The 12,426-nt window shown below is 29.4% G+C and overlaps 1 protein-coding gene across 1 annotated transcript; it reads left to right on the top strand.

The window, feature by feature from the left end:
• Nucleotides 1-1,790: 1,790 nt before the first annotated feature.
• Nucleotides 1,791-9,702, top strand: LOC142605522 (loganic acid O-methyltransferase-like). The gene is made up of 4 exons (XM_075776920.1): nucleotides 1,791-1,906; nucleotides 7,486-7,566; nucleotides 7,915-8,574; nucleotides 9,328-9,702. Exons 2-4 carry the CDS (start codon nucleotides 7,510-7,512, stop codon nucleotides 9,667-9,669), a joined length of 1,059 nt encoding a protein of 352 aa, XP_075633035.1. The 5' UTR covers nucleotides 1,791-1,906; nucleotides 7,486-7,509; the 3' UTR covers nucleotides 9,670-9,702.
• The last annotated feature ends 2,724 nt before the right edge of the window (nucleotides 9,703-12,426 follow it).

Raw genomic sequence — 12,426 nt, 5'->3', positions numbered from 1 at the left:
TTAGGTAACCTAATCTATTTTTTAATAGATTAGGTTCATGTATCCCCAGTTGCACATGGGGAATGCTTTTTGACCAAATGTAATTTTTTCTAAAAAATTACCTTTGATATTATGTTGAATCATTTATTAAAACGTAATTATATTAAATATAATTGTGTTTGATTTGAAGAAATGTAAAATGCATTTGAGGAAGCGTAAAATGCACTTTTTAAACAATAGGTTGCAGACGGAAATGCTTCGCCCACAAAGGTCCCAGCCATGCTTTATTGTTAAACCAAAAGAAGACAACAGGTTTTGGAAGGGAGAAGGAGAATATAGATTATTTTGCTCTCTGAATCAATGCTTCAATGATTCAAAGTCATTTAAACTAAATCCACATTTTTTTACTAAAAATGCTAGTGTCACAAATAGCAATTTTTTGCACAACTCATCACATAATAATGATTCAGAGTCATTTAAACTAAATCCACATTTTTTTACAAAAAATGTTAGTGTCACAAATCACAAATTTTGGCACAGCTCGTCATATGATGAGCAATGATAATAAAATAGTAATTTTATGTGGGTATATATTTTTATTACTCACTACATAGAAAAATGTGTTGTAATTATAGGGTGAAGGTTAGCATAGACCGTGGTTTTTACATTTGGCTGTTAAGGTAGTTTTTTATTGCAAAGAAAAAGAAAAAGTGGATTCATTAATGTGCCAGTGTATTACACTCCCCCCAAGAAGCTGAAGGCATTGATAGGAAGAAATGGAAATTTCAGCATTAAGAGAATGGAAGTATTGAATAACCAGGAGAAATGTCTTATCTTGTAGAGTCCCTCGTTGGAAGGAATAATTGAAAAACATTTTGGAATTGAGATCCTAGATGAGTTGTTTAATCGCTTCCCTCACAAATTAAGTTGAAGGATCCTCATTTTTCTTAAATCCAGAAGCTAATCATATTGCTTTTCCTTCTTGAACGCAAAAATTAAATTCTACAGTAATTCCAACCAAATAAATCTAATTATTTGTATGGTTTTAAAAATCGAACCGTTCAAAATATTGCAAAGAAGGTATGTTCAAAGTTTTTAAGGTCAAATTGAGATTTAACTAAACTTAAACTGTGATGAAGTAATAATTATTTTAATAATTAATAATATAAAAATTAATTAATTAAATATACAAAATTTAGCAATATTGATTAAAATCATATAATGTTTAAAAATATTTGAATATATCTTGATTAAAAAATAAAGAGTAAAGACTAAGGGTCTGTTTGTATAGAACTTATTATTGAAAACTGAAAACTGAAAACTGAAAATACTGTAGTAAAATAATTTTTAAATGTGTAAAAAGTATTGTTCATGCCAAAAATCACTGTTCATGACCAATGAACAGTAACATACGCGCTTGAAAAAAAGAAAAAGAAAAACCAAACGTAGACGTGGACGCATAAACGCGCAATCCAAACGTCCTCTGAGTAGAATTTCTCTTATTAGTTTTTAACAAATCTTACAAGACAGATAATAATTCAAAAGGTTTAATAAACTAATTTATTTAAAAATCATTGAAGACAAATAAAAGAGAATATTCCACATAGTTCTTTCCTAGTTGTTGAAAAGACAACTTTGTCTTTTATATTTTAGAATAAAATAATTAAAATTTAAACCCCACTTGTACATTTTGCCTAAAAAAAATGAACCCCACCTAACCGTTGACTCTTACTGACTCTTCGTCTGTCTCTTTCGCCTCCTCTCACTTCTTAATCACCACTCTCTCTTGCTCCCTCTGCCTCACTTCATCAACCTCTCTTACTTCACTTATTCACCCTCCAAACAAGCAGATTGGAAAAGCCTCTAGTCTATTTCAAGCCATCTCGTCAGTCTCTTCCCAAACAAATAGATCCGGCAAAAAATAAAGGTAACTATGACTTTTGAATGTTTGACACTCATTAGTTATTGCCTGTGCTTTACACGATTTTTTTCTCCAAACTTATTATGATTTATAAATATTTAAAGTAGAGTTGTTGTGAAGAGAAAAAAAAACACTATTTATTTGAGAGAAAATATATTATATTATATGAGAAATGCTAACCTATGCTTTATGCATATTTGTTAATAAATTATTTTAAGAAATATTTTATAAAAAAAAAAATTAATTAGAATCTATTTGGTTTGTTTTCTCAAACTCATATTTTTACATTTTAAACAATTTTACACACTTTTTCACCCACACAAATTTCAAAAAACTACAAAAATCTCATCTTAAACTACCACACCAAACACTCCTTAATGTTTTGACAACTTTTTCTACTTCTTGCTAAAATAGTGTTGAAATTTTCCTAAAATAATTTATTAATAATTACCCTAAAAGCAGCCTTTACCATAACACCCTTATTACATACCGGATTTATTATTGTTATTCGTCCTCTATTAATTATTATCTTTTTCTTTTTTTCTTTTTTTTTTTTTGTTTAAAAGAATAACTTGTGTGTGTATATATACACACACATAACAAATATTTGGTAAAAGATACAATTTAGCTACAAAATTTGTTATAGTCATAAGTTACAATCTTACTCAATAGTTTTTTATTGAAGGTGAATTTTGACAAATTCACAATTGGATGACATCTTCTTCTTATATTCTTCATACTTGCAAAACTTTTAAAAAACTAAATATCAATAGCTATGTCATCAATAAATTGTTCAAATTGCAAGTTTTTATAGTTTAAAATTATGCATAAAATATAAGCTTATAGATTATATAATATTCGATTGGCACACTATTTGACATATATATTAAGAATTTAAGAGCATAAAGAACATGCAATTCATTTGTTAAGTTTTTTAAATATGTAGTAACATTTATTTTATTGTGTAAGGTTGTAGTATTAGCTTACAACTAATTTTGTAGCTAAATTTTGTCCTTTAGTAAATGCACAAATAAATTGTAACAAATTATTTGAATTTAATAATTAATTCTTTCAACAAAAAAAAAAAAAAGAGTCTACAAGTTAATAGTTAATAACAAAAACATTAAATTTGCTATGTAACAAAAAATGAAAAGAAAAAAAAAAAAACAATTGTAAGCTTATCTATGGAGAACATTAAAAATAATTGGTTCTCAAAAGAAAAACATCAACATCAACAATAATAGAACTCCATCTGTAGTAAGATAAATAATGTGGAAAACTTTGTAACTCTCCTTTTATCGCTAATTAAAAAAAGAAGTTCCCAAATAGAACTCCATCAACATCAAGAGAAAGTATACGCTTGGATTCCATGTCTCTCTCACTTGGCTGCAAAATTTTGTTGAATATCTAGATGACCGTTTATCTATGAAGAACATCACCAACAACATTATAATAAAATACTTTGTATCTATTTTATTTATCAAATGAAATAGAAATTAACTTCAAAAAGAAAAAGAAATTTGATAGAATACCAAAAGGAAAAGTTTAAAAAAAAAAAAAAAAAAAGACCATACCTTTGTCAGGATTTTTTGTTGGAATTGAATTGGTAGTTTTATATGTTAACATATAGGGCAATTATCAATTATTAATAAAATTTAAGGTTTTTATGTTTTGGTTTTTGGAGGAGACGACTAGGCATGAGTTACACAGATGCTAAAGAAAATGAGGAAGTAAGAGTTACAAAAGATGATATAATAATTTTTTTTTTTCTACTGGATGTATTAATCCCTTAATTATACCTCTGGGTTACAACCTATCAAACTGTTGTTCTTTTAATGTTTCCATTAGTAATATAAAAGGTCATTGAAAAAATTGTGTAACACAAAAAGACAATGTATTGGATCCATGTTTAATTCACATGTTAGAATTTATTTATTTATTTATTTATTTTTTACCTATGTAAGATAGAAGGATGTAAATCACTATATTGTATCAATTATGTATTCATCTCTTTCCCCTAAAACTTAAATGATAATGATAATGAATAGGTGTGTGTAATACTCACTTAATGAAAATGATAGTATTTAGTTTTTATCCCCCCTAAAACTCAAATGAGGATGTTATTAGATAGGTGTGTTGACCCATGTAATTTTAAAAAAGTAACTAGATATAAAATTTAATCTTAACATTTTTTTTTGGCTGGCCAATCATTTTTTAAAGTAGTCTCTTTCTTTTAATTTGTATATATAATTAAAATTTTCTCCAATAATAAAAAATAGAGGCTTCAAATGTAAGTGATTGTTTTTTGAAAAAAAAAAAAAAACTCTATTTTATAATTACATTGTTCATTTATCAAATAATCAAATAAAAATGATCAATGTGAATAGTAATAGCAAAATATTATTATTATTATTATTATTATTATTATTAAAAACATATATAATTAGATATATATAAAAGTAGCCTCTTTCTTTTAATTAGTATATATAATTAGATTTTTCTCCAATAAAAAAACATATGTAATTAATAGATTTTATGCAATGTTTATGGAGGCTTCAAATGTTAGTGGTTCTTTTTTTGGAAAAAAAAAAACCAAATAATTATTCTATTTTATAATTACATTTTTTATTTATCAGATGATCAAATGTGAATACTAGATAGCAATATATATATATATATATATATATATATGAAATAAATATTGTATACATACACTACCACCACCTCTAATAGTATAAAATACAAAATATTTATAATGTACCATTAATTTTGGATTAAATGTGTTACCACATGTCAAATGTGATGTGTTATGGACAAATTGGTACTTGTCATGTGGCACTATTTGTCCACTTCATTCTAAATGGATAGAAGATTGTGCCACTCGTCATTGTTGTGTGCAACCACCAGTTGTGAAAATCCCAACTTTTATAAGAATATACTAGATGATGTCTCACGTGATACGTTGATTACATTACAATTTCATTTGAAATAATTTTTAATGTATATTAAGACCTACATATAATACTTATTTTGTTGTATAATATTTATGTTTGCCAACAATATTGTTGAATACTTTGAAACTTGATTTTTTTAATTTATATTTTATTTAAAAAAAATTGTAAAACACTATAAGACTGTAACATATTATATTATTTACTGTTAAAAGTAGATTTTATTTTTTAAACTAATTAAATGATTTTGAAATCTATAAAAAAGAATTAAAGTATTAAATACTTTTATATTCTAAAATTACAAAAATTTAAGCACCTCCTAAACACTTCCTCAACCACTTTATTCTCACAACCAAATATAGAGACCTCAATTGCAAACATCCAATTTATTATCTCGATAAGATTAAGGAAATCATTTGTAAGTATTAACATAAAGAGAACGTGATTAAATAAAGAAAAATTGGTTAAAAATACATCTATTTAACACAATTTAGTTGCTTTTAGTTGGTCTTCGGTATCTTTAAAAAAAAAAGTGGAAAATACTTTGAAATCATCATCGATTTTTATTTTTGTCACTATGGCTCATACTACACAAAATAGTTGTAAAAAAACCTACAAAGAAACTTACAAATTATGAGTTCTAACACAAAATAATAATAAAATAGTTAACTTCATCAATAATCAATTAGAATGTTTCTTTTTCTTTTTCTTTTTCTTTAGTTCTAAGACAAATACATTTATGACTTTCCCAAACAAAAAACCCAAACACCCAAAGACTCAAAGTGAATCACAACCTTCACAAAATCCATAACGTTTGACTTCAACATCAAAACCATAAGATATCATCATTGAATAAAAACCGCATGCAAGCCCCCTTACTTGATCATGGCCTACTCATATGGGTTAGAATTAAATGGTGCCAAAATGTTGGAGTTATCTAAGTGTCATTGAAAGGTTGAAGATAAATTATATTGATTTTTTTTTTGAGTGTTTTTGAGATAGGATGACATGAAGAACTGTAGACATGTATATGTAAAGGAGTAGAAGTGAAAAGGGTAAATAGAAATGCAAAGAGTTTTTGTGTGTGAAAGAGATAAAAAGTCTTGAAACATTAAACTAAATGAAACAAATACTAGTCTTAAAACATTGAATAAAAGATATAACAAAAATTAGTCTTAAAACATTGAACCAATAGAAATAAAGAGTCTTTATTTTTAAATTTGTTCTTATCGTAAGAGTATTTCAATTCTCTTCATAGAGTACACCACATGACAGAATCTCATGTTTTTCCACATGAGCTCTTTGTATATATATATAGCACTTTTTGCAAAAATATTTTAGGGAAAGAAACCGGCAAATTCTTGCATAGTCTCAAAAACCGGACAGCTTGACTGCAATTGGAATGGTTTCTTGCAAAAATAAAACTTTCAGTTTTATGGGTTTAAAAATCGGAATAATGACCAGTTTTTGGTTAACCTGATTCGACATTACGGTCCAGTCTGGATTTTCAAACCATGATCATTTGTAATAGACGTATAATCCCTTGTTGCAATAAGCTAAGAATCTTGTAGTTGTAACTTAATTGATTGGCACCTCCTAGTGCTTTCCCAAAAAGCCATTATTCAAATTTCTCTTCTTTCAATTATTGATGTATCAAAAAAAAATTTTAAGTTTGTGTAAGCAATTACCCACTTGTTCATATCTCTAATTTTGTAATCGTTTGTAGAATTCTAATATTTATTTTCTTTTGACGTCATATTTTTATTCAATAAACCTAGGGATACAATAAAAATTTACAACATTCTCAAATTAATCTACCACAATTAGAGGTGTCCGTAGGTCAAATCGAATTAGCATTGTGCTTAACCCATACCCGACCTAGTGCTCAACCCATCGGGTGGTGGAGAACCATACCTATTGTCAACTAGTAAAGGAGGCCAAATCAGATTCTTGTTGGGTGATGTTCAAATTTGGGGAAACCAGTTATGATTGAAAGACAGCAACAGTAGAAATCTCACCAGATCTATTGAGATCTCGCCGGATCTCTGCAATTTGATTGTATTAATCATTGGAATTGGTAGATCTCAAACCAATTTTCATTAGAAACGTCATCGGACTTGGTGGAACTTTCCAAAACTAAGGGTTTTCAAAGTTGAATCAAGTCAAGTCAGATTTTGGAGAAGGAAACCCATCATATAACCTGCCAACGTTAGTTTTTGAAAACTCAAATACATTTTCTATTTCCAATCCATGCTCTCTCTCTCTCTCTCTCTCTTAAAAATCGACGTTCTTTATTTTGGGATAATCGGGAATCCACTTTCTCTTCTTCTCTTTTTGTTTTTTTGTTTTTGTTTTTTTTTTTTCTTTTTTAAATATTGGGATTCCACGTTTTTAGTTCCAAGCCTTGCTTCAAGTAAACATTCAAGCAGTGTCGTGTTAACTGCTAACTGCTAAGGTTTTTTTTTTTTTTTTCTGAGCATATAGTGCTTAAGTATAAGTTGGCAAGGTCAATCTGTGAAGTTGAAAGTGAATCTTTTGGACGATAAAATTGAAGAAATAATTTATTGGTGAACACCTTTCTCCTAAATAGTGCATCAACCATTATGCTCTTATAACAACAACTGCTTTCAACAGACATCTGAAGACATAAAGACACATATGGCAATGAAAGGAGGAGAGGGCCCTGACAGCTATGTTCAAAACTCCACCTATCAGGTTATATACTTTTCGATCTATTTTATTTCCTATTGGGTTTGTACCACATCTCCATTTAATGGTGTTTGTTCCTATCAAAAAAAAAAAAATGGTGTTTCTTGAAGCAACTACAACTTATATGAAAATGGCTGGGTGGTTTGTGCTAGGCTATCTTATTAAAATTCTTATGTTCATTGAGAACTGGGGATCAAATGGGTAAATCAAAGAATTGTTTTTAACGTTGCAATTGATGAGTATTTTTACGTTAGATACTTTGATGGTTTATTTAATTTATTTTGAGATAAAACTTTCGTGATTCTAATTATTATGATCAATATAAAAAATGTTAATCATCACTTTGTGCTGTAGAGAGGGATTGTGGAAGCTGCCATAGAAAAGATCAATGAGGCCATAGCCAATCAGTTTGACATCAACGCCTTCCCAACTTCTCCAAACCCAATATGTATAGCAGACTTGGGTTGTTCTACAGGACCCAATACCTTCAGGGCAATGCAAAACATAGTAGAAGCTATTAAACTCAAATACATATCAAAAGGAGGAAATAGTAAAATCCCAGATTTTGTAGTGTTCTTCAACGACCAGGTCTCCAATGATTTCAATACTCTTTTCATGTCCCTTCCTCCCAATAGACAATACTTTGCGGCCGGGGTACCGGGTTCTTTCCATGGCCTCTTGTTTCCCAAGGCATCTCTTCATTTTATTCACTCCTCTTCTGCAGTACACTGGCTGTCAAACATCCCCGTGGATGTTATGGATGAAGCTTCACCTGCATGGAATAAAGGGAGGATTTTCTACACAAATGCACCAAAGGAAGTTAAGGACGCCTATGCAACTCAATTTGCCAAGGATATGGAGTCCATCCTATTTGCTAGAGCACAAGAGCTTGTGAGTGGAGGGCTACTGGCACTTTTCCTATCAGGCATCCCTGATGTTATGAGCAACTCTGACTCACATACTGGTATAGAGATAGATATGATAGGATCTTGCCTAATGGACATGGCTAAAGTGGTAAGTAAATAATCCTTCGATTCCTTCTCTTTTTCTCTCCTACCTTTAAACTTATTCTTATTTGCACAAGTCAAGTTTATGTTGTTTTTTGTTTTTTTATATATATGATTGATATGAAATCTATTGTTAATTTAATTTTGATAGAATATATCTTTGCCTATGAAGGCCAATACTCCGTTTGTTTCAACATTAATATTTTCTAAAAAAATGTTTTGTTTTCCAAAATGTATGTTTTGGAAAACTATCTTATTTTCTTATATTTGATAATGACCTCAAATTGAGATAGAGTTCTTTTCAATAGTTTCCATATTACATATTAACTTCCTTTATTTTAGCGTGGTGTGAGATAAAGTTGTTTTTCGCAAAAAAAAAAAAAAAAAAAAAAAAATCATTAGAAACAAGTTATATTTTTAACAATTTTCTTTAACTTATTTTTTCTAATATGTACTACCAAATATAGGAAAACGCGAAAACTATCTTTACTAGAAAGTTTTAATTTCCATTAAGAAACTATCTTTACAAGAGATTTTTCATTAAAGTAGAGTTTTACTATCGAACTATTGAATAATTCTATTGCTAAATTTTAAACAAATATAATTTTAAAAAATACAAGTGAAAATCTCATAAATGAATTCCAAATTAAATTCATCTTCTTATGTTGAAAATTGTATCAAACCGACCTTGATAGCAAAACATTGCTTCACGACAAAGTTATTCTTTTGATAAGGCATTGATCATGGTTTCCAATTGCAGGGATTAGTCAATGAAGCAAAAGTGGATACATTCAATTTTCCGCTTTATTTCCCAACTCCTAAGGAATTGAAGGCATTGGTTGAAAGAAGTGAGTATTTCAGCTTTGAGAGAATGGCAATATTGAAAAACCAGAAAAAGCATGTTACCTTGCAGAGCCCATCGATGCGTGCTTTATTTTTGAGAGCCCCCTTTGAAGGATTACTTGTAAAGCAGTTTGGAAATGAGATAATTGATGGATTGTTCGATCGCTACACTGAGAAAGTTGCAAGGTCTTCCTTTTTCTTAAATCCAGAAATTGATAAAACAATTGAATTGTTTGTCCTCCTTAAACATAAAATTTAGATTCCAATTATATTTCGACCAAAAAATCTTATGACTCCCAATAAAAAGAGAATACTCTGTATAAGCAACTATCTCTATTCATGCACCTATATTTGGTTAATTATTATGAAAATGATACTTATTATGAGATATAACGCATGCTTTTTATAACAAAAAGTAATACGTGGGCGTATGAGTGTATTCCCTTATCTCATCTTCCTTCCCCTGTATATATGTGTGTGTGTGTGTGTGTGTTTGTTTCTCAACAAAAAGAAAAAAAGAAAAAAGTAATACATGTGTTAATGATTTATTGACTTACATGCACAAATTTATTGTGATTGTATGTGTTTTTTTGGATACATGTTTACAGATTGCGTTTATTTTTCAATAAATATAGAAATGTATTATATAATAAAGTATTAGATACATCTACTCTTAAAGTATTCATTAACAAAATCCTATTTAATTTAGCTTTTAGCTTTAAGCTTATATCTGTACTTTCAGCAAAAAGTTAAATAAAGTGTCTGCAATCTGACATTTAGACTAAATGATTAAATGTAAGCTATGAAACATAGAAACAATTCAACTTACACTTAGACTAAAGACTGAGTCAATAGATAACAAATTTAACCTATCTTTTTTGAAAAACTCAATGAAACCACTGGATACGAATAGTTTGAATAAGTACAAACCAAGGCCAAAATGGGAATATACCCCTTTTGCTGAAAAGTTCTAGCAAAATGCCCTCTATCTGAAGCTATTTAGGGATATGTCCCTGTTTTAAACTAGATTTTCTAAAAATTAAGTTTCAATGAAAAGCTTGATTTTTAGAAAATCGAGTTATAGGCAATCAAACTAATAAAAATAAAATAAAATAAAAACCTGCATGGAACTCGAGTTCCATGCAAGTTTTTTCAAGCAACTCAATTTTTGCCAAATCGAGTTTTTCATTGAAACTCGATTTTCTAAAAATCGAGTTTCAAAACATAGGCATATCTCTAAATAGTTTCAACAGGGGGCAAAATGCTGGAAAGTTTGGTTGAAAGGGGTAAAACCCCATTTTGGCCTACAAACCAATCAAGCAAACAAGAGACAGTATCATTAAAACCATAGACCTTGATAGGTTTTATTTTCAGCAAAAAATAATAATAAAAACCATCGAACATGATCATAAAGTCAATAGTCATAATTTGACTAAAATGATCAATCAATCAATGAATTAACCATCCAAACATGCTGACGAATAAGCATAGCAAGTAATAAATCAACATACTCTACATCAAAGATGACTACACAACTCAATTAGAGTTAAAGCATAGTACAAAGCAAGTAGTCCAACTAAGAATATGAAATACAACTTCAAAATGCATAGCCAAAAGTTTAGAAATGTAAAGACCTTGTAGCCGAATTATCATCTCTCCATGCACAAAGTGCTTAGGGGGAAAGGGAGGAAAGGGTTCCAGCTGCAGGGTTAGCAGCATGTTGTAATTATTTCTCAAAAGGTTTAGAGATGTTTGGAGATTATAACTAATGTAGTGAAGTACCATAAATCAACAAAGTTCATCTCCCTCTAGAGAAGAGGTTCTGGTGCTACTGGGAAGCATTGGAAGAAGCCAAGTTTTGGCGGATGCAATCGGGCGCATTGCGGGATTCAGAAAACTAGACATGACACGGTTCCGAGAAGCCTTGTTGGAGTAGGAGCTTGGAGGGCTTAGGTGTACTAGGTAGATTAGGCTTGGAAGGTTTCTTGCTATTCGTGTATCCCAATTTATTATCTAGTGGATCGATCTACTACTTAGAGGGCGGCGGTGAGGTTTTTCGCCAAATTATTCGGTTTCCTCTTTGATAACACATCGGAGTATTATCTTGTGTTTGCATCTCTCTTCCCTACTCTTTTAGCTTTCATTTTACAGTTGTGATTTGTTGAATATGGCTTAGAGTAGCTTTCTTGTTTGTTCACTCGCATTTACTTTATTCCACACTTAGTTTAAGTTAGAGTAAAATCAACCGAGCCGTAATTTTTAATTTGGGGTCTAAACAGCTCTTGTGTTTTTAACACAAATCCGAGCTTTCATACTTGATTCGCTTGATTGCCATGGAGAGCTTTGATTGGGTTCCTACTTCCTCTTCCATAGAAATACATCTCAAATTTGTAACAAAAAACAACCAAAAATCTTGTTTCAATTTTTGGTTCATTTGTAGAAACAAATAACAATTAGAATGAAATCAACTTTTTCCATCTGTTTTTTTTTTTTTTTTTCCCTATTTGGTTACCAAGAAAGTCATTGCTAGCGAATGAAAATTTACTAGATTTTGTGTTTTAAAATTTCAATTTTTTTTTATCCGGATGTTTCACAATTGTACGTAGGTGAAATATTGTTGTAGAATGTATTTGAATTGAAGGTTTTAAGATAGAAAAATCAAGACAGTGTTTTTGCATTTGATTGTCAATAAAGTACGAGAAAATGTAAGGAAAAATTGTAATGTTGTATTGTTGTTAGGTGCTAATTTTTTTCATGAGAACTTTTTTTTTTAATCTTTCTTTAAATTGAGAAACCATTTTTTTTTTTTGAAATTGAGCTTTAGGAAAAAAAAAAAAAAATTAATGCTGGCATGGAATTTTAAAATTCTATTAAAAATTTTAATAATATTTTTTTTGCCACGTCAGCTTCAATGTGCCACATGCACACGTCGTTGACTCTAAGTTGAAAATAACAGGGACCAAATTTACTATTATCAAAATGTCAGAACTAAATCGACTGTGACCTCAAAATATAG

Source organism: Castanea sativa, chromosome 8 (genome assembly GCF_040712315.1).
Source record: "Castanea sativa cultivar Marrone di Chiusa Pesio chromosome 8, ASM4071231v1".
Taxonomy (NCBI): domain Eukaryota; kingdom Viridiplantae; phylum Streptophyta; class Magnoliopsida; order Fagales; family Fagaceae; genus Castanea; species Castanea sativa.
Note: the sequence above shows the minus strand (reverse complement) of the source record. Positions and strands in the feature narration are given on the sequence as shown.

Excerpts from the sequence above, each read along its gene's own strand:
- LOC142605522 (XM_075776920.1), top strand. The coding sequence starts at position 7,510 with ATGGCAATGAAAGGAGGAGAGGGCCCTGACAGCTATGTTCAAAACTCC. Across the intron at positions 7,567-7,914 it reads TTCAAAACTCCACCTATCAG|AGAGGGATTGTGGAAGCTGC; the intron begins GTTATATACTTT and ends TTTGTGCTGTAG. Across the intron at positions 8,575-9,327 it reads TAATGGACATGGCTAAAGTG|GGATTAGTCAATGAAGCAAA; the intron begins GTAAGTAAATAA and ends TTCCAATTGCAG.